At 37.5% G+C, this 23,851-nt stretch overlaps 1 protein-coding gene and 1 non-coding gene across 2 annotated transcripts; one reads left to right on the top strand and one right to left on the bottom strand.

The window, feature by feature from the left end:
- Positions 1-1,432: 1,432 nt before the first annotated feature.
- On the top strand, positions 1,433-15,888 carry plpp2b (phospholipid phosphatase 2b). The gene is made up of 6 exons (XM_057326471.1): positions 1,433-1,874; positions 12,614-12,765; positions 13,090-13,352; positions 13,505-13,562; positions 14,806-14,982; positions 15,077-15,888. The coding sequence occupies exons 1-6, from the start codon at positions 1,814-1,816 to the stop codon at positions 15,227-15,229; spliced, it is 864 nt and encodes a 287-aa protein (XP_057182454.1). The 5' UTR covers positions 1,433-1,813; the 3' UTR covers positions 15,230-15,888.
- A 3,744-nt stretch (positions 15,889-19,632) lies between these two features.
- Positions 19,633-19,704, bottom strand: trnaq-uug (transfer RNA glutamine (anticodon UUG)). Its single transcript has one exon. It is a non-coding gene; the product is annotated as a tRNA-Gln (tRNA).
- Positions 19,705-23,851: the final 4,147 nt, after the last annotated feature.

Here is a 23,851-nt window from a genome sequence, read left to right as displayed (position 1 = left end):
TCATTAAAAATCAATTATTTAAAAGCATTTTTATTAGTATTTTAAAAGCTGTTCTTAAAATAAACTAACCCTTTGATTAAGATTTTTTTGTATAAGAGATGTAATATTTATTTTTCTGAGTGACTTATTTTTGTCTGGAGACAAAAAATTGCTTCCCTTTCAAAAGGAAAATCTAGGAACCAGAATATTTTAACATGGGCCATAAGAAACCATCTTGAACACCACAGCAACCAAAATGCCCTGGCAACTGTCCGCATGCACTAAACTATAGTAGTGTACAGTGAGTTGCAAAATATGAAAAAAAATGAGTTGGCAAAAAGTTATTCAAGTTATATATAAAATTTTGCATAAGATAGAAAATATAAGAACGCTCCAATTCTTGTTGTTACACAGAAAATAAACCAGAAACCAGTTCTCATCTTTTAATTTAAAAATAACATGCAGTCTGGCCATCAAAAATGAGCACAGGCTGCAGGAGAATATGGATGTGAGTAGACCTGCAGTGCATATATTAGCTTCTGTGGGTGTTGACTCGCAGGGTGTGAGGATAAATGTGAACTATTCTGTGACTGTGAGGTCAGAAAATGAGCCAAAGATAGGGTTGCTTTAACACTGTCAACCTAAATAAATACAAGCAGCTACAGTAAATGCTTTGCTTATTTATAGTCAATATTAATGTTATCTTATGAAGTGCTACGTCTGTACCATTAAGATGACTTACGTATATTATTTACAGGTCTTTATAGTGAAGGAGAAATATTTTCTTCTGCTGTTGACATTTGTAATTGTATCATTAGGCGGTTCAGATACGTGTAGAGTGTTTAATAGGCTATTTAGTATTGTCAACAATTTTAAAATGATTTGTTTCTCAGTTGAGATGAATTCTTATTTATTAATTTAATTTATTAAACCATAATTAAGATTTAATTTAGACGTTAATTGTGAGTGATGCCTTGCCTATACGCCATTTTGTTTAACTAATCTGAAATTGTTTTTGTAAATACACACATTCAATTAATCTGCAACGTAATTAGTTTGTGTGTGCTTTGTACACGTTATTAGACGGCAGTGTCCACTAGGGGGCAGATTTACATACAAATGTCAAGCCTGTTTATCATTTCACGTGCCATTTCACTCCCTTCTTACAATCAAAAGTTAAAACAGAAATTAGATTTAAAACGAAATTTAAATGGCCTTCTCAGTCCGATACTCGTTTTTTACTTTTTTATAAGTACATAGATGTATGTATTAATGTATGTATATATTTAATTGTCATTTAAATATTAAATATAAAATAAATGTCTTTAGTGTAGTAAAAATAAATGATCATGTTTAGAGATATTAAATAATGTAACCTGAACGTGTGTCATTCCCGAGTTCAATGCCCTGCTTTCCAGTTCAAAGTGCAGAAGGCTGCGATTTTGCCACGCAACGCGTTTGCGCAGACAAGACCCACACACGCTATCAGCTCAAGGTGTGGAGGCGAGCGAGACACAGTGGCGTGTTTTTTAGGGGGGAAAAGGAGCGGATTCGTCCTCAAATATCAACCGGAGGAGTTTTCCCAGCAGGTTTTCACAAAAGCAAGATGCGGGGACTGACGGCACTCTTTAAAATATAGCCACATAAAGTCGCATGCTTAATCGACACCTATGAAGTGAAGTGCGCATCCAGGGCAGGTAAAAGCGGAGCCGGAAGAACTCGCAATACTGGTTGCGTTGAGTTTGTTTGCGCTTTTCCAAGTGGATTATCTTTGACATTCACAAATAAATGAAGTGACTTTTTAGTTTTAACTTGGGTTCGAGTTGAAGACATTATGACGGATTTGAGGAAAAGGAAAATCTTCGTCGTGGTGGACGTGTTGTGTGTGGTCGTAGGTAAGCGAGTTTACATTTAATGTGAATTTAGATATATATTATCTTAAGCACTTCTGTTCTCTAATTCGCATTGAATATAAAGCTGTTTGGTCAAGTTATTGATTGTTTGCAGTTGATTTCTTTTTCCAGTGCACAAATATGATTTATTCTAACAGCATCTTATATAACAGGGAAGCTGACAAAAAGCACGTATATTACCTCATTATTTAAAAGGAATATATAGATTAAATATATGTGTGCAAAGGAAAGTACGTTGTTTTTGCAGTAACGTGTTATCTCATGTAGTTTAAAGTCCTGTCGTGTAAAAATAAAGTAAATGTAGTTTTATATGAAGTATATCAAGACACCGCAAGAGTTTTATGTCAACTACAAAACCAAGCAATAAGGTAATTCTTTTATTTCATTTTCACGAGTATATCTTACTTTTTCTCCACAACCTTGCATAAGGACACAGCCTTGCAAAACTGCTTTGGCTTCGCACCAAACTGCCGTAAACAATTCCGACACGCTCTCTCCCAAAACATCTGGACTTTCAGTCATACTTGTATGTTTGTTATTTCATTATATATTATATAGATGCATAGGTTGACATTAGACATGTTTATAATCAGATTAAGAGTGTAACAGCAGGGGTCCTTGGAAAGTTTCCATGTTTATATGTTTATTTGGACTGTTTACTCATGGAAAAAGAGAAAAGTTGCATTTTGTCTTCACTTCTTGACCCTTATTTTGCCGGACACATGCACACATTCAGGAAGTCGAGTATTTGTTTATGGAAATGGGATCCAAGCCTGTCAGTATTTCCCGCAGTCTTTGGCAGCTCAGAAATGTTCCTCCTCTTGCATTCATGGTGTTATTCATGGTTCTGCACCAAGGCAACCATAAACCTCCTGGTATAATCGTATCTTGTCATTTAACCTTTAAGGAAAGATTGTACATGCTTTATTGCTAACGTGATTGCACACCATAGCTGGTGTGTTTTTGCCTGTTTTCCTCAACGGCATGAGGTCACCGGGTTATGACGTCAGCGCGATGAGGTGACTGCACCTGCCCTTTGAAGTCTCTGTTGTGTCTTTTGTCTAACCTTTGAACGTTAGAGATCTTGCTCCAGGCGAGATCTTTCACCTTCACAGCTTCGAACTAGATGTTTATAATGCTCCTTTTATTATAGCAGAGACAGACAAAATTGGCCTGTCTAAAAACCAAATGTTTCTCCATTAATAAGCATGTGTGACAATCTGCAGGTGACAAATTTTTATGTGTCTATAAATACTAATACACACACACACATACATATATATATATATATATATATATTATAATAAAAGGGCTGTCGCGATAAACCGACGATAAATATCACGTGATTTATGCACAGCTTTTGAGTGAAGTACGGGTAAATGCTGCTGCATCCGAAAGCCAGAGGGCGCTCTTGTGCGGAAACTCCAAATACGCACTGCAGAAGAAGGCCATAACTGTCTAGAATCTAGGAAATGCCTATGGACATCTTTTTATCACTGTTACTCAAGCCTCATCAGGTATTTTTATGATAATAAAGTATATTTATAATGATCATGTTTGACAGGTGTTGCTTTTTCAAATGCACATTATAAGCGACTCAAACTCGCACTGCTTTTAGATCGAGCAGCATTTCTACTGATCCCAGAGACGTGCTTCACGGACAAGCCACGCATTAAAAAAATATCGACACATTGCATATCGCAGCCAGCTTGATTTCAATAGGATTTGGTGGTATCGCGATAAATTATCGTGCAGCCCTACTTCTATTATGAACCTTGTATTTGGACACAAAGACGTTGTTTTGAGGTTGTATTAAGGTTGTTGACATTAACAATACTACAAGAACAATACTTAAACAGCATTTATTAATTTTAGTTCATGTTAATTTCAGCATTTACTGAATTATTCAGTCTTGTAAAATAAATATCAGCTTCTCCGATTGCTTTTGTATCAACAGAAATTCCCAAAGTCCAGTTGAGTTCAGCTACTGGAGAAACTCTGTAAGCGTTTCTGGCCTGTTACATCCTTTTCCCAGCCCTGCGTTTGACATTCAATCCATGCCCCCACCCTCTGCTCTCTTTTTCCCCTGTCTAAGTAAACTTTCCCTCCGCTCAAGCCCGGTCTGGCTGTCGGTTTAGCTCAGCTTGTATTTTACTGCTCCCTGCGTGCTGGTAGGGTAGGCATTTTTTAAGACTTTACTGGCCGGTTGCACAGACACGGCTTAGTTTAAGACAGGAATAAGCCTTAGTTGAATTAAAATATTTATGTGGCTTTTATAAAAATACCTTAGAAAAATACATTACTGGCGTGCATCTTGAGATAAAACAATAGCACTGGTTTATTTTAAGATGTTTCTGGGCATGTTGTATTGAGGTAAGACAGGTCACACATTCATTTTAGTCTGGGACTAGCCTTAAGCCTTGTTTGTGAAACCAGGCCTACATACCTCAAGTTAAATACCTTCACTTAAAAAAAAATTGTAAGTGAAGTATTAAAACTGAAATCCAGCCTCTGTACTGATAAAGCAAAGTTATACAGTAAGATCAGCATTTTTGCTATTAGTAAAAGTGACATTGAGCTCTGAGATACTGTGTTGAATATAAACACAAGCTTTTGGCCCAAAACTGAAGGACTTTCCAGATCTTTTTAATGTTTTGTTGGGCATTCACATGGTTGCACGCTGGAATAACGACAGTATTTCCACTGTTTCAGCCGTCCTCATGATCATGAGATTTCATGTGATTTGTGCCAGACAAAGAAAGGGTTGAGTCAAACATGAAATCTCTGAATGATTCAATGTTTTGTTTGTGGTGCTTAGTAGCAAATAAACTATATCTGTGAGCTGAACTCTTATGTTCTGCTTTTTTCAGTAAAGTTTGTGGAATAATCACTTATTGCAGTTTGATGCACGGAAGTGTTTTATCAAGTCTACACACATTTCTACTAGTTTTGTTTAGTGAGTATTTATGAGTAAGTGCATTACAGTTGAGTCACCGAATGTGCTTACAGAAGAGTAGTTTTGGAGATCTGGGACCTGTATTGTTAAAATTTGTTAATTTTATTAAAGAAGATATGCAATAATCTATTGTCGCTGTCAAAACATGTACACTCTGTTGTGCTAAAATATACAATCTCATCTTTGTGTCTAGTTAAGGACAAGACATTTTGTGTTACCTTTAACCTTGTGTTGTCCCTTTGTGTTAAATACATAAAAATCCTATCAAAATGACTCGTAATGTGTTAAAAACATATAATGTGTTAAAATTCCATAACACAAAAATGCGTTAATATTTAACACATCCTTTTTGAGAGTGTATACCTTGGTAACCTTGTGTCTCCATATTTTATTTACTTAGTTTTTATAAATATTTACTGTTAGTCACTTCTCAGGTGTGTCTATGGGTTTTGCAAATATGTAGCCAATGAAAAGTACAAAAAAAGAACAATTGTATCTCCATTAGATCCTCAATCTGTCAGTAACTCCCACGCACATTTTCACTGTCTTTACTTGTTTGCAAGCGTAAATAAAGAACTTGTTGTCTGAATATGTACAGCATTATATTTAATTTACACAAACTTTATACATATAAAACATTTGTCCTTATTTTATTATGTTTGAGAAGTGGGGGCAGAGTATCTTGGTTTAGCAGCAGCCTGTACCCATAATACTTTCTTTATTAGCCTGTGCATAGCACTTCATGTTTTATAAGATATGATATTTTGTACAACTGACAGAAAAACTTGATCAACCATAAAGCTACAATAAACTTGATGAAAATGTAGCCTATAACGTTATAAGCCGATGAAAACAAAAAATGCGATGCCCTCGTCTTTTGCTTGAAAGTGTCGCTATATAATTACAGAATTTTAGTTTCGCAGCATTGCGAAATACCCCACAAACATTGCCACATATTTGGATTCAACCTAGTGATGAAATACAAGAGGGTTGTACTAGTTAGAATAAAGGCTGTATGAACCCCCATTCATTATGTTACAAGTCGTGGTACAACTTGTTCAGAAAGGTTTGCACGAGATGCAATTGCAACATCGACAAAATTGTTCACAAATTGGCTGCATTATGAAACTATTAAGATGATGAATCCGTTACACTCAATCGCAAAAACATTTTTTTTGTGAGACACGTTGGCTAAACGTGAGCTAGCAGACAGCCAGTCGACTTGTTTCCTACACGGTGTTATAAATTGCTAGTCACACGCTAGCATTAGCGTGGGGAGGTGGAGGGATAGGCTGGATAGAATATGGAGAACATTCATTGAAAGCATAGAGGAAAAGGAGGGCGTTACGGTTTGAAGTAGGATTGCAGACTCTCCTGTCGAGGTTGTGCGTTCAGCACATAGCTTCCAAATGAGTCAGATGGCCTTGCCAAACTACAGTCGAGACAGACCGCCCTGAAAAATCACACTTAAGGGGCGGCAGGGCTGTATTTTTGAAACACTTAAGACGGACCTCCTAAAAAACCCACAAGCATCAAGAACGTCTCGTTTTCTGGTTGAATAGGAATGTTGAAGTATGGGTTTTGTCTTCTTGAATTAGTTGTTCTTGAAATGAAGCCAGTTTGGATCAAGTGAATAAAAACTGTGTGTGTGCGTGCGCGTGTGTGTGTGTGTGTGTGTGTGTGTGTGTGTGTGTGTGTGTGTGTGTGTGTGTGTGTGTGTGTGTGTGTGTGTGTGTGTGTGTGTGTGTGTGATGAAAGATGCTAAACCCCTTTTAGGTTAAAGGGCAAAACTGGGACTAAGCAAACAGGACACTCCTCAATCTGCGGTGTAGTCAGAACCATAAAAAGCTGATTTTATCTCACTCAAAAGTATAAGAATCTCAATTATGAGAATAATTCATATAACACTCTGATAAACAGCGTGGTAAATAATCACAAGGTCTTCTGTGTAGAAACTGAATAATCATTTTTTTGACTGTAGGGGTTCTCAATGCCACATATGAAAGCGTTCTTGTTGGAAATTGCTCGATTATCACCTCAATTCGCTCGGCTGGAAAGCTCATTGCAAACTAAAGTGACACAAAAAATCGTCATGCCACACATCTGCTTGCTGAAGAAAGTAGTTCCTGTGGAAAAGCTACGCTAACAGCTAAGCTACCGTCTATCCTACTAGACAGTTTCATCGGACACGCACGTGCCTGACCCCCAGTTAACTTCCGGTTTGTGTATGGCTAGTGTCTAATAATATAACTATTTATATTTAATTTAATTTATGTTGATATAAGCTCTGAATAAATCCGTTGCATTTGTTGAGTAATGTCTTTAGCATTCCTCAAGCGATAGAGAGAGAGAGAGAGAGAGAGAGAGAGAGTGACTGTTTCAAACTTCGAACATTTACTCCGATTGCCAAACATCCACGTAACTACACATCAGTTAAGACTAAATAAAGCAACACTTTATTTCTGCCCTCTGTATTTATAGCATTTGTGAAGGAGGGGTAGGATGCGCACAACATGCAGGAAAATGTGAATGAAGAGGTGGAGACTGCAAGAGCTGGTAAAACGGCAAAGGGTGTAAATCTCCAGTCCCTCAACATTTCAACATCAAACATTTGGCATGAAAAAACTTGCTTGTGTACTAAATACTATACACAGTGGGGAGGTTTCCCGGTCAGGGATTAGCCTAAACCAGGACTAGGCATTTTTAAAAACATGTTACAAAGAAACATTACTGGTGTGGGCATCTTGGGACAAAACAATCACACTGATATATTTTAAGATATGTCAGTGCAAGTTGTTTTCGATTAAGACACCTCAAACATTTAAATTAAGTAAGGGACTAGGCTTAAGCCCTGTCCGGGAAACTGCCCCTGTATGCCACCTGCTAAAAAATAGTGAGGTACTGTGTAACATACTAATGGCGCTTTTACACTGCATGGTACCGTCAGGTTTAGTACGACTCGGCTCGGTACAGCTCACTTCACTTCGGCTCAGCCTCAGGTTGCTTTTCCACTGCAGTTTAGTATCGCTTCAAAGTGGGTGGGATTGTAAACTTATCGTCATAGTTGCGCCGCCTCTACTGCCGTATAGCATCATCGTAAACGCGACACAAACAAACGCTCAACACAGGAGTAATGGAGCATAATCTTACAGCAAGGAGCAGACAACGATCATTTGGTTTGCTCAAGGGCATACAAGGGTAAACTAATCTTGCATTTAGCATTGCGTAAAGGGTCTCAATCTCTATATTACAGTCACAAAGCATATAACGAAATGCTAATATTACGTATTAAAATGCGTATTCTTGTGTTGCAAATCCAATGACGCTGGTAATGATTCTCTCTGTCCAATCAGTGATCTGTGTGTAAACACGTCACATTTTGGTATCGGTACAGTGCGCTTGGAACCTCAACCGAGGTGGTACCGTGCAGTACTATGCAGTGGAAAAGCGCCATGTTTGTCATATGACAATATTGTCACATGGGTGGCATAGTTAAAGGTGCAAAGTGTAAGGTTTAAAGAGGATCTATTAAGAGAATTGCAATATAATATACGTAACTATGTCTTCAGAGGTGTATGTTTTTATTACCTTAGAATGAGCTATTTCTATCTACATACACAGTGGGGGCCCTTACATGGAATTCGCCATGGAAGTAGCCCTAAACAGACAAACTGCTCTACAGAGCATGTTTCATAAATACGTTATCTCCTTTTGCAAAAAAGCTAAAACGTCATGACATCTTTGTCCTGTGTCAGACACCATAGCGCTTCAAAACAGAGGGGTGGAGTGAGCTGTTGGTTGCAATTCGAACCTCACCACTAGATGCCGCTACATTTCATACACTGGACCTTTAATCTCTGAAAGAATTGAACTTTTTTTGCTATTCCGAACAGAACCAATGTATCCTTGTCAGCTTGCTTTAGTCTCCATGCTGTTTTGTTGCTGTTCCCTTGGCATGTCAAAATGTCTTTGCATTTGGTTTTACGCTTTAGGAGTTCGTGGTTACTCTCTAAAAAGTTAGTACATTGCTTTTTCTTAAGTAGTACGAAGAAAGAGCAGTCTTTAGACTAGTAAAAGAGCCCATGCTAAATAAGGGTCCCTTAATCTCTGACAGGAAATTTCACTTCCTGTTCCTTCAAATGAAACTAATTCACTCGGGGTTCATGGTTGGAAAATGACGTCTGGCAGCAAACCCGATATTATGACGTGTTGGGTGTGAATTGTGATTTTGTCGACGCTCTGCTAGCATCTGACGCTCCATCTCTCTTCCTGCAGTCCCGTTTCCTTGTGCAATTAAACCCCTGCCAAGCTCACACCTGCCAAGTCAGGCTTTGAACTTAAGCTTTTTGACGCTCTTCCATGTTGACCAGTTTTATGTAGTTTACGTTGTTAGCACTGCCTGAATTCCCTGAAGTACACATGGAAAATATTTCAAGAGGAATATTTGACTGATGAGAGCCAGTAATTACTGTTGTTTTTGAGTGTAAAGTTGGTGTTTAATTTTTCTTTGTGAACAGTTCACCCAAAAATGAAAATTCTGTCATTTACTCATGCTCAAGTTGTTTCAAACCTATAAAAATATCTTTGTTTTATTCAACACAACAGAAGATATTTTGAAGAATGTAGGAAACCAAACAATTCTGGGGCAGTTTTCACTTAGTAGTCATTTTTCCTACTGTGGTAGTCGATAGTGCCCCCAGAACTGTTTGGTTACGCACATTCTTCCAGATACTTTTCTTTGTGTCCAACAGAAAAAATTGAAATTTATACAGGTTTGGAACAACTTGAGGGTGAGTCTCAATTTTTGGGTGAACTATTCCTTTAAGGAAAAGTGTTAAACGTACAAACCACGTCAAGCTAGTAGCACTGAATTATTTACAGTAATATCATAAGTGTAGTATTAACACAATATCAGTAATCATAGTTTTAATACCACTTTATCACTAATAATGTTATATTGTTTTAACCCTCCCTGTAAGTAAAATTGGACATTATAGATATAAAGGTCTTTGCACATACAGTCCGAAATTTTCGTATGCGTTTTTCGTATTTGGCTCTTGATTGTACGGTGTCTCTGAATTGTTATAAAAGGCCACTCAAAATGCTTGCTACGGATGCGAAAAACACATAAAATCGAACCCGGTCCGAATTTTTTTATGACGGACGAAAATATCGGAGGCATTGTGTAAATGTGATTGACAAAGTGAGGTCGTATTTATTTTTTAACGTGCGGAAATTTCGGACGCAAATTTCGGACTCAATGTGCAATGGGCTTAAGGCTTCTCTGATATTAGGTTTTGACCCTTGTCTTTGACTTTTGAGCATAACTGTGAATCATTGTGAATGAAACTGTTCATAATTTGTGATTTTTAAAAAAAATTATATACAGCATAATATTGTTTATGGGTCAAGGGGACATGAGTACTTTTTTAAATAGGATGTCTGCTTCAAAGTTTGTCATTGTATGATGTGTTTCAATGCATCCTCATCACTGTCCAGACCACAGTTTGTGGAAATAGTGTCACTTCACACACCATTGTTCTGTTGTTTTAAAATACAAAGAGCCTTTTTAGGTCTTAAGATCTTTTCATGATCTTGTTTTGACTATTAGTCTTTGTTGTCTACATAACCCATTATAGTAGTATAGTATAGTTTTTTTCATATTAACATTTATGCATTTAGCCACTCACAGTGCATTTAAAGGGACAGTTCACTCGAAAATAAATATTCTGTCATCATTTACTCACCCTCGAGTTGTTCCAAATCTGTAAAGATATTTGGAAGAATGCTTGTAACCAAACAGTTCTTGGCCACCATTGACTACCATAGTAGCAAAAATGACAATGGTAGTCAGTGGTGCCCCAGAACTGTTTGCTTTCCTACTTCTTCAAAATATCGTCTTTCGTGTTCAACAGAAATAAGACATTTATAAAGATTTTTTTCCTACCGGCAGTCAATGGTGGCCAAGAACTGTTTGCTTACTTTTTAGAACCTTAAAGTTATGGTTCACCCAAAAATGAAAATTCTGTCATCATTTACTCACCCTCTTGTCCTGTCAAACCTGTCTTCTTTTGTGTTCTGCAGAAGAAAGAAAGTCATACAGGTTTGAAATGACAAGAGAGTGAGTAAATGATGACAGAATATTCATTTTTGGGTGAACTATGCCTTTAAGCTCTACATTTTATAAATATACTTGTTCCCTGGGTATCGAACCCATTACATTTGCACTACCAATTGAGGTGCAGGAACACCATATTTACACAATCATTACATTAAGGTTTCAAAGGAAATTATAACAGTTACTTTGTCAATATTAGTTTATTTAATGCGTTTTGTTTTTGTATTAAAGGTCCTCTATAAAAATATTTATTAGAACAGAGGTTATATTATTATTGCCTTGAAACTTGCAATGAGACATTTAGTTTATGGGGACAGATTTGTTGCATGTATATTTCTGTCTCCCTCATAGAATAATATATTAAAAAAGCCACTTGTAAACATTTAACCCAACTTTGGTGAAAGCAGTTCCCTCATATTGAGCTCAGAGTTAGATTTGTGATAGACCTGTCCATAAATAATAATAAAAAAAAAACGCTGGATGTGTGTGGGATGATGGGCAAGCCTCTTTGAAGTAACAAAAACGCTCAAATTATATTTAACATCGTCTGACTGTCATAATGTATATATTTAACATCACCCCGTCTGTTAGTTGGACTACATCAAGGCCTAGAACACAGACTTCTCTCACTTTATCCACTGGAAGTAGAATCATGCATAGTCCACATGATCACTGATGAGTGATTTTGTAATGTTTCCGAAAATCCCAGGGACATTTTCCATTCATTAAAGGATCACACTGGCTGCATTTAGGTATTCGCATCTACAACCACATCAGTCAACCCACTAAGTAGTTGCGGCATGGACGTCTGGGTTGTGGGTGTGTACGGGCATGTTTACGATATGGCTCACAATGTGTTTCGGGTTAAGATTGCGTGGTCAGATTACTTCTGTCAGTGGGATAAATCTATTTCCATTTCGCAATTCAGATTAAAATCTCTGGTGGTCTGCCAGGTTCTGCTGAAAATTGTGTCTGGATTTCATGGAAACGCTTATTCTGCCTAAGTGGAAATGAATTGCTATAAATTTTCGTACCTTATAGACAGTGTTTCTTTTTTTGTCTAGGGCAGGGTTGTATTTTGACTTAATATGACATTTTGTTAGATTAGACGTCATGGTATTGAATGTTTTTTAAAGTCTTATTAATCATGTCTCATTTCACCGATGGCAATTATTTATAGAACTATTAAGGTTTTTTTTACGTTGTGAACATTTTAATGACAATTACTTCTGTTTTACATTTACAGTAATATTTTACAGTATCATTTTTGTTTAAGTTATTTTATGAATTTATGATAAATTAATGTTTTATCCTTAATGTTTTTTAATGTCTTATTAATCATGTCATGTCTCATTTCACCAATGGCAATTATTTATAGAACTATTAAGATTTTTTTTTACGTTTAATCATTTTTGTTTAAGAAGTTATTTTATGAATTTAGGATCAATTTAATGCCATTTTTTACTTATAATTTAAATGCAAATTTTTATTTTGCATTACTACACTGACCATTATGAATGGAATTTATGCGACTTTTCTTTCTTTTTGATATTGGCATGAAATAGACCCTGTTGTTAAATAAAACACAGCATTTTAACTTTATATATCAGTTTTATGTATTTTGCCATCTCTTCCCCTGTCCTCTAGCTTCTCTGCCCTTCGTCATCATGAACATTGCATCCCGGCCGTACGAGCGGGGCATCTACTGCCAGGACGAGAGCATCGGTTACCCCCTAAGGCCAGACACCATCACGCACGTAACGCTGGCTGTGGTTTCCATCACCTGCACTGTTATCATTGTGAGTCCTGCATCCATCATTGCTTCCACAATCTCACATGAACAGTCACAAAATGCCACAGAAATATGCTACATTTTAGTAGTAAATTGTCTGCGAATGGCATGTTATGTTGATTTTAAAGCAGCAAGACAGTCTGCTTCACATCATACTTAACAACTTTTACTGTAGTGAAATTACTGTAACACATTTACTTTTTTGCATTTATATAATGGTTAAAACATCGTAGTCTAATGTTGCATCTTAGTTGCAAGTTCTTAAACAATCTTATGCACTATATTAAAATGCATCACAATAATAACTTTTTCTCTATCTGTTCCCCATTAGATATCGTCAGGTGAGGCGTACCTGGTGTACAGCAAAAAAATTAACTCCAACTCCACCTTTAATCAGTACGTGTCAGCCATCTATAAGGTGCTGGGCACCTTCCTTTTTGGAGGAGCCGTCAGCCAATCGCTGACAGACTTGGCCAAGTACACCATTGGGAGACCACGCCCACATTTTTTAACAGTGTGCACTCCCAAAATCTGCAAGGGATATATGGCAATAATCAACTGCACTGGCGACCCTCGTGACGTCACTGAAGCCAGGTTTGTGTTCTGTTAGACAATTTCAACATTATATTTTTTGCGACCTCATTGCTTGTGGCTTGTTGAAGACAAACGTTATGATCATTTTTTTAATATTGCTTTTATTACTGTGAACTTTTGTATGTTTCAAATAGTAAATGTTTGTGTTCTAGGTTATCCTTCTATTCAGGCCACTCATCTTTTGGGATGTACTGTATGCTGTTTTTAGCGGTGGGTGTTACAATAATCCGTTTTCTTTCATTGGTTAACTTGACCAATGGTACGAGTTTGTGGATGAGGCTTTTTTCGGACCAATGGGAGATATTAGGGTGTGTTTGGAAAACCAGTTCGAAAGACTTAAAGACTTATGATAACTTACGATAATTATATAATCTCTGAAAACTGTCAAGACAGGTTTGGCATCATTCCTTCAAAACGATAGAGCTGATAGAAGCTGATAGAAGCAAACATTGCTGAGTAATAGAATTTGTTTATTGTAAACATATTCATATTTAAATGCTACTAAGAGTATCATTGTAGTGTAAAATAAGAGTGTCATTGTGTGTAAACATAAAAAAGTCATTTTCATTGATGTCATGTGTCTAACACTCGGATCCTTTAAACATATTAAGTTCCATTTTAGTTCCTGTAATGCAAAATCTGCTTTTCATTGACTATAAAGTCTTTGTCATCATTGTAAGTTATGTCATTAAAGCCCTGCTGTTAATTATTGTCCAATAAAGTGACTCACCATTGAATCCAGTTAAAAACATTTAGATAATAAGCCCAACATGGACACCAGTCGAAACTCTGGGTGGGCATTAATATGTCTGCCAAATAATATAAACACTAGCTTGTGTGATCCTAAGTGCCAGAATAAGTCAATGTTGTCATAGATCTTATAAAAAAGATTATAAAAGCCTAGTCAACTCTGTTGCAACAATAATAGTGTGTAAGGTTAAGACTAGTAGTTAAGCAGATGTGCAGGATTCAGTTTGCTGTCTTCCCTTCTTTTCAGCTGTTGTTTTCTCCATTAATTGATTGAAGATTGAAACAAAAATGCACTCATGAAGCCTCTTCAAAGAGTTATGTGGTGTATTTTGTGCACACAGGAACAGTTAACCCAAAAAGTTGAGCTGTTCCAAATCTGTATAAATTTCTTTGTTCTGTTGAACACAAATGAAGATATTTTGAAGAATGTATGAAAGCAAACAGTTCCGGGGCACTTTTGACTACCGTTGTATTTTTTCCTTCTATGGTAGTCAATGGTGGCCAAGAACTGTTTGGTTATAAGCATTCTTCCAAATATCTTTCTCTGTGTTTATCAGAACAAAGAACTGTATACACATTTGGAACAACTCGAGGGCGAGGAAATGATGACAGAATTTTAGTTTTGAACTGTCCCTTTAAGCATGACATCAATGCAGCCATAGAGTGCAAACAGAAATCAGATAACATCATTCTCTTTTCGCAGTTCTACGTCCAGGCTAGACTGAATGCAAAATGGGCTCGTCTCCTGCGGCCAACCATCCAGTTCTTCCTGGTGGCGTTCGCCGTGTATGTGGGTTACACCCGCGTGTCGGATTATAAACATCACTGGAGCGACGTGCTAGCTGGACTCCTCCAGGGGGCGCTGGTTGCAATTCTCACTGTAAGTTGCACTTCTTTTCTTTAAATCTGTAACTTTTGGATCACTGGTATCCAGCAAGGTCATTCACACTCCTAATCGTCTCTCTGTCTTTCAGGTGCGATACGTGTCCGATTTCTTTAAGGTTCGTTCTTTACCTCAATGCTCAAGTTCAGAGTCGCCCGAAAGAGAGGCTCTAGAGCGCAAACCCAACCTACACATGGGAGAGGTGGAACACAATAACCATTACAACTATCCTGGACCTGTGTGAGTGTAACGAGGCCAAATACCGCACTACATCTCCCACAAACCACTGGACTGACGGAAGGGGGCGGAGCTAGAGTGCACATGCTCACAAAAGTCCTCCTTGAAAAAAACAACCTCTTTCATTCCTTTGTGTGTGAGAGAAAGACTCTATGTATATATATTTAATCAAGTTATTTGAAATCCTCTGCAAATCATTTCGATTAAGATGTTGAGGGACCAATTGATTTTTTAAGTCTTACTGGACCAGGTTTAATCTGAATTTATATACGCATGCAGCTTTGTTTGAACTGTACAAAATCTTAACATAATGGCTTGTATTTTTTTTCATATCATCCGACAAAGCCAATTGCATATTATGTGATTTTAAAAGTGGAAAGTTACCTGAGCAAAGCTCTTTATATTATGTGCCTTAATCTGACCCTCCTTCCAACAAGGTTTTGACACCCAATGTTGACTGCAAAATAATAGAATAGAATATGAAAGAATAGTGAGGATATTGTTCCCCTGTGTTTAAAATGTAAACGTAAGATACCACTACAGCTTTTACAAGCCTTGCTTTGTTCTTTTTCATTTTACGTATAAAAAGCTGGCTTTGTTGAACTTTTTACTTTGTAACTTGTTGTGTGCCTTTGCTCAAATTTGTATTAAATATTTGTAATAATAGTTTGCTTTGTTTGTTGTTATAACAATTTGAGTATCTACACTACATTTACAGTTATTCCTGCTGCAACCAGTTGAGTTTTTAACTTTTTGATTTGCATGCTTGTAAAGTACATCTAGTTGACTTTGCATATCTAGTAAGTTTACTTTGCAAATAATGTAGGTATATATATATATATATATAGATAGATATATATATATATAGCGAGAACAAACATGAACTCATTCCACATGTAAACATGCAACATAAGACGTATCAGCCTAATGTGGTTGTCAAGCACTTTTGATCTTTAGGTTTGCAAACTATGTTTATTTTTCACATGTTTGCACTTTTCATCCAGTCCAATACTACAGTAGCCAAGTTTCCAAGACTGACCATCTCTTCAGCTTTAGCTATGACTGTAAATGAGTTAGTCAGACCGGTTTTTTTTATAACTTTGGCCCGAAAGTGAAAAAATGACGGCTGTTATATATTATTCTACAATACATTTTCGAATGCACACCAAAGATGCAATGTATTACAGCTAAAACAGACGTACATTCAACTTTAGGTGTGAATGCAAAGGAAACTGTGCACTTTTAATAACTTTTTGGCTCACTAAAATTATCTTGAGTTTGGCCTTTTTAGAGAAGAGTTTAAAAAATGTATTTGAAGTTCATAAAGTCGTTTAAGAAATTATATTGATGATAGAGGTGGTACATTTCTAAATCTTCCTGCTTCCTTTCTAAAGCCTTTATACGCTCATTGCAGTAGGCTATTCAAGCAGAATTTACTGTTTGGTGGTGGCCTTTCAAAAAAAATGGGTGCGTTTTAGGCTAATTTAAAATGGGCCTCTCAGTAATTTTACATGTACAAATTACATCTTATTTACAAATTTGTGTGCCGTGTTTCGGTGGGTGTGTTGACTGGGCAGGCCTTGCCCATCCTCGACCCACCCATAATGCATCTGCCCAGTTTCTATCTTTTAGTACTCTTAGAAAACCGGCTAGTCTAGGCACTATTCGGTTGTTAAGTGGTGACGTAAGGAAAACCTTTTTCGGGTCCAAGCATCTATTCATTTAAAGCGGGGCCACATCTTAAACAGCTGTTTATGAGCACTGTTTACACATATTGCATATTTAAGCGAAACATGTATTAACTCAAAGTATACAATCACCAGGCTCATGGAATCTCCGACATCAATAAATTATGAAAAATAAATCGCTGACTGGCCATCGCAGTTTTCCGATAGTTTTATAGCTCGCCATGAGCGTATATTAGCATTTTGTGTTGTTTGCCTATATACTGTATATAATTGAGCGTTTGGACCCGGAAACAGAATATGACCTTCCATATATGGTGGTGCGTGACGTCAGGCTTAACAAGCAGATAACCACTATTCAGGGTAGTAACAATGCTTCCATCCTATCCTTGTGTTCCTAACTTCCTAAGCTTGGCAAGAAATCTTCCTGCTACTCTGCATGGTGTTACTTTCTTTTTAACCTCAAATGCAAGTTGTTATTTTGTGGGGTTTCAGCTGGCCTGATGCCTGTCGGCTTATGCAAGATCGAGGTTGATGTCAAAAGAAATTTCCCAACTTTCTCCTCTTTCAGCTGTGTATTGTTGGTTATTCTACCATTGGCTCATTCTGAGGTCATTTTGTGTGACAATAGTTACATTTTTAGCCAATGGGTCTTTTTAAGTGTCAGTATTCATCCTGTTGTTGTTTTGCACTCTCAATTATAGACATTTTGGGTCACCACAACCTTAAATTGCACAATGGTTTACAAAACCAGAGAAACCAGGATGGATCTTTTAGTCTGGTCTGGTGTGGTTTTATCTTATTTTATATTATGTTATGTTATGTGTGATTTGACAAGACTGTAATGTTTGCTTAATCCCCAGTATATCAGCACATTACATACATTCTGTGTAAAGTTAAAAGATGAAACATAATCATTAAAAGTTACATTTAAGTATTGTTAATATTATTAGGATTTATTTTCTATGATTTGCAGAAACTTTCCAGCTATAGCCTGTCTCACATAGGCCTATTCTACAATGGTGACAAACTGGTCTGTCAGCTAAAATCACATGAGCACCAGCTTGGATAGACTTGCAGACCAGCTTAACCCCATTAACACCAGTAAACCAGTTTCGGCTGATGTCTGCTGGGTTTTGTCAGCAGGAATATTAGGAGTAGTTCTGTATAGAGCTCATTGTGGACCAGAGGAGGTCTTCTCCTCCAGGGCCATGGCAGTGGAAGTACCTCTGACTCATATGTGGCATAAACTGGCAAAAGTAAATAAGCCAGAAGGGATCTGCCCCCTGACTCACGTTCATTTTTAAATGCACAGAGCCAGAAGCCCAGAGAGACAATGCTGCACTTCTTTCGGCCCGGGGGTCAGTGACGTCTGGCTCCCGGCCATCCTCACCACCGGCCTGATGGGTTTATGTATTTATACTCACTCGCTGTTGCTGCTGTTCATTGCGGCCCTGTGCGGATTTATTTCACAATGAGCAAAACATATTGGTTGGTTGTAAATTTTGCGACCGGTCACTCTCCAGGTCTGTTACTAATGCAGACATAGTGATTTTTACTGTCCGGGTTTTGAAGCGAAAGACTTTTGCAAGGTGATGATGGACAGGTTTAGGTGAGTGAACACGAAGTCTACACATGATTTTTCTTTTAATGTAATTATTTAGACTATATCAATGTGATTTTATCATGCTGAACCAGTAGTGGCCCAGTAGACCTTTATCCTCAGGTTGACCTGAATTTTAGAGCTTAAAACTACAGACTCTTGTAAAAAAGAAAGTAGCTTTGAACCTAAAAGAGACCCTACTGACTCCACGGCTGAGCATGTTTGGCCCTGTAAGATGAAAGAAACCACAAGTTGTTTTCGAGCTGGAGAAACACCTGGACTGGGCAGTGGCTCAGGTCTGAAACATTCAGTGTCTGTTCACCTGCCAGACAAACTGCAGAGAGTAAAAAATAGGGAACGTCTGAGATACTAATAAGATGAGGAAAATGAATAATACATGAACAAAATAGACAGCTTTAGGCAGCCAAATAAATATAAAAATGCATTCGGCATTGTTTACCTGAATTCCTATGTTTTCTGTAACAATTTTTAACAATGTATTTGAAATGCATGGCGTATATTTACATTGGCAGCTCCATGTAAGACTTTTACCATATTATGCTATATACTGACTCCTCGTGGAAATTCGAATTATAACAGATTAATAGTCACGCTATTTGTAATGAAACAAAATAAAATATACATAGACTTTCATATTGTTCAAATTTCTATTCAACCAAACTACTTGCACTCTTTCTACGGTAACAAGTTATATATTATGCCCAACACGTCGATTTTCTTTATAAATTAAATACCAGAATAACCTAATTCATAGCATGATCACGTATTTCCGCGATTATATCTGGATACAATTTACTGCTAATGTAGCTATATGAGATCATGTCACACATGTCATTACATATACTATTTGATACATTTGTTATTCCATCTGCAAACTGTTTTACATACTGTTTTTAATAAACAGTAGGCAAGATACTGTTTATACTGTGTAGTATACTTGCATTGCAAACACATTCAGCAAACTGTCTCTCATGCACACTCTGTTGTCTTCACGTTGTCCTCTCAAGTGTGTTTAGAAATATATTCCTGTCTTGAATGAGATGTTTTCTCTGTGCACGTTGCGTCTTGCGTTACAATAGTCACATACGGGAAAAAGTAAGCAGGTTCTACCGAGATTTGAACTCGGATCGCTGGATTCAAAGTCCAGAGTGCTAACCATTACACCATAGAACCACGTGCATTAATGCGGGAGATATGTCGTATTGTCTCTGTGTGTGTGTGTGTGCGTATTCATGTTTGTATATCCCGGTGGGGACCTAAACCTGAATACACACCAACACATGGGGACTCGTGTCACCGTGGGGACCAAAATTGAGGTCCCCAGGGGCAAAAAAGCTAATAAATTGTACAGAACAATATTTTTTACAAATCTAAAAATGCAAAAAGTGTTCTATGATCTTTAGGTTTAGGGATAGGGGATAGAATATACAGTTTGTACAGTATAAAAACATTACGCCTATGGACTGTCCCCACGGGGATAGTCAACCAAAGCCTATGTGTGTGTGTGTGTGTGTGTGTGCGTGCGTGCGTGCGTGTGTGTGTGTGTGTGTGTGTGTGACTTGTTTCGCACGTTATGTGTAAAACGTTTTTTGTTAAATTTGCATACATTTGCAGTATGCATCTGTATGTTATTTGTGAAGTAAGATAACCTTGTCCTCTCAACTGCGTTTGAATGACAGTAACGTAAATAGAGCTGTTCTGACTATATTTAACACCTGCAGATAAATCCTAAAGGATTTACGTTACTTTTGTATTACCGGAATGTAAAGTAGCATTTCTATATCACGATAAAACACGCGCGATATCAGTGGGTGAAGGATAACTCAAATGTGATACCACGGTTGTATTGTACCCAGTGCTCAAGATCTAAATATCTTGGTAAATTCAAAGCAAATCGTAAGGTTTGCGAATTACGCCCACAGTCAACATGTTCATAACACCACCGCCTCTTCTATGAATTTTAATATTTTTGTAACGCACTCGTTTGCAATACTGAAGTTGCACTGCAGGGGGAGCTCGTAATACATCGTGTGTATTTTCATTGCAGTGAATGAGCAGTCTGAACTTCGCCTTGATTAGAACCCATATTGACATGTATTCTTGTTTTAGCTACTTAATATAATGAAATGTAATTTTAGTAACATAATTTTACATTTACCGGCAAAGTATATAAATAAACACTTTGAAAAATCATTCAATTGGTTCTTACGATGCATTGATAAAAATAGTACGTGGCTGAATATAAATGTGTGCAAAGAATGAATTAACTGACAGCAAACAAGAAGGCAAGTATAGCTCTGCATTTATAGACATAAATCTCAGTATGTGCAAATACACTGACATGGTTCCAGCTCATCAGAACGGGGCTTCCCAGATTTTTTTCTTGCATCTGTGCGAGAAATTCAAGCATCATTTTTGCCTTTATGAATCATAAGCTTTTGGTTGCTCCTAATTACCATTGAAGTAACTGGTGCAGTGGAATTTCTGATCCCTGTGTTTTGAGGTTTTATATTGAATGTGGGCGCTTTAATGATGTTGTGTGTGTGTGCGCGTGCGTGTGTGTGTGTGTGTGGTTGCTGATGTGGGTCATTACCCTTCTCTCCCCCCTGGGGAAACAGGAAAGAGGTGGAGGGATGGATGGATGGGGGGAGGGAAAGGGGGGAGTCCAATAAATCAGCCTGCCGTCTCCGCGCTGACATGAGACTTGTCTGCGAGGGGTGTGTTCGAGTGTATGTGTGTGTGTAGAGACGTATCACAACAGCAGCATAGCCTTGTCTAGCTGTCAGTCACCCTCACACTGGCCAGGCAACTCACATGCATCCATTGGGAAGCCATAGACCCTCATTATACCATCCATTCATTAAAACTTCTCTGTAAATATCTGGCAGGTTGACTCAGGTGGACTATTTGGTCATCTATATTGAATTATTTTGTCCAAAGAGAATTTTCTTTCTTCTACTCATCATGGCTGGCAAATTGATATTATTATATTGGTAGGTACTTGCTTAGCAAGGTCGATATCTTGTAAGTGCATATATTGTGACAATTACACATGCACGCAAATAGTCAAGAACCAAGATTAAAGCCCACACCAAGAGTATCACCACAAATGCAAACAAATTTTCTCTCTGTCACTGAATTAGCAATGATTTCTCTAAATATAGCACTGTAATAAGACGCTGCTGTCGGTTTGATTTATGTGTGCAGGTATGTTTGCAACCGAATGTGCGCACAAAACCCACCTTCAAAACCATGTGCTGTAGAGAGAGAATACTTAAGGGAATAATACTTCACCCAAAAGTTTAGATTCTCAAATCTTGTTTGAACGTGTGTGTATGAAAATTTGGTTTTCATATATCTCATAACCAATATCGGCACGCCAAGTTTAAATATGTACACATGCAAATGAGATTTGTAGCTCTGCTGGATGACATTTGGTCTGTTTCTCAAACCAAACCATCAAATTGCTTTAGTGGACGTGGAATAGTGTGCAGGTTGTATGTACCACTTTTGAGGGGTTTTTATGATCACCTTTTGTGGCATTGACCAGAACAACGTGAATATCTTTATAAATCTACACTTGTATGAATTTTGATTTTTTTAAACTATATCAAGTTCAGCTCTTATATAGTTGGTGGTCTTTTTAGTGGTTGCAAAGCGTATGATCATGTCATGTTTGCATTCAGTTGACCATCTGAATTCTGAAAGTAAATTATAGCGGCTGATCATTGAACATTTTAATCATTAAAGTTTGCAAAATGTCTCTTGAATGAACCATATATATAGTTTGCAGAAACAAAATATCAGTTCTGTTTTGTCAGTTCGAACGTTCATGGAACCTTCCCATAGAACCTTGTTACAAAAGCTTTTCTTTTGCTTGATCTGAAAAATAGAGGTGATAAATGGAGATATTGACTGTCACTTGTAAAAAAATTTAAAATCTGAGCTTTGGAAAAGCTTTCTCTCTCTCTCTCTCTCTCTCTCTATTCACATACACACCAAACATCATCAGACATCCTGCAGCATGACTCTATAATGTCTCTTGCTTATGACTATTTCCTAGACGTATGGACCACAGTGGCTGGAAGCAGGACCGGCTCTGTGCATTAAAATTCATGGGAAAAATGGCAATAATGCCCCTCCCCCAATCACATTTTAAATTTGTACCTCTCTTTTTAACCACATCCCTCTGCACTCCTCCTTTCCTCTATTTTCTCTCCTCCTCCGCATCCCTTCTTTGTGCTTTTCAGCCGCTCTGCTGCCAGGTAGTGATTTCTACTGTGGGAAAATTGCTTTTTCAATATCTGCCTCTCTAATTATGAGCCCAGCTAAAAGGGTCATGCTACTGGAATACTAATAAATGTCTCCTGCATTTCTTTACACTGAAAGGAGGTTCACAATTGTATGTGTAGCAATAGTGCTCGACAATAAGTCTCATTGTCTTATGTAAGTAAATTTAAAGATATTCAGTGTTGACTCAAATCTAGCATTGAAATTCCTTGGTCATAATGCCTTTGCGGTCATATTAAGCTGTAGTATGCCCCGACACTCACAAGAGATTTGATTTAGGTCACGTGCTGCTTATTGCTCCCTGGAGCATGTTATCTTTACAGACGAGATGTGTTGTGTGCTGTGTAAATCAAAGATCTTAAAATGTATCAAGAATAATCAAATCTTAAGATATTTCATAAACAGAAAATGCAAATAGGAAATAAGCCTTCGATTTAAACCACCGGACAGGTCATTGTGTGCGTCCTGCTGAAACAATGCGACGTCATTTAACGTCATAAAAAAGAGAAACTATTTTACATCACAAAAGGAAGTGAATTCAAATGTCTCCAGTGAGGGAACCGTAAGAGTTAAATGGTTTTCTTGGTAGTTCTCAGCGCTTGATTGACGTTTGGGGTTCTATAATCGTGACGCGCACCAATCGACGAGCGCCCACGTGGGGCGAGCTAGGCGCTGATTGGCTACCTTCTCCAATGTTGATTGTAGCTGGATCAAACCCCACGTGGAGATTTCATTCAATCATTGTACAGTTAGCTGCGCCCTTATTTTGCGACCGAAATCCTTCAAGTCTTGTGCATAAAAGTACAATACGTAGGCTAGGGTAATATCGTACAAAAATTGTAATATAAACATGTGCATTTTGAAAATATCACACAGGACATAAAACGCCTATTTGTATTGTAACAAATAATAGAATCTAGCTGTTTATTTATGTATTGTATTTTGGACACGCACACAAACAAATGTGGCACTGAACAGATAAATCGTGTGCCTTATGGATCCCTTTTCCCACCACAGCCTAAAAAAGAGT

Source organism: Triplophysa rosa, linkage group LG25, assembly GCF_024868665.1.
Source record: "Triplophysa rosa linkage group LG25, Trosa_1v2, whole genome shotgun sequence".
Taxonomy (NCBI): domain Eukaryota; kingdom Metazoa; phylum Chordata; class Actinopteri; order Cypriniformes; family Nemacheilidae; genus Triplophysa; species Triplophysa rosa.
Note: the sequence above shows the minus strand (reverse complement) of the source record. Positions and strands in the feature narration are given on the sequence as shown.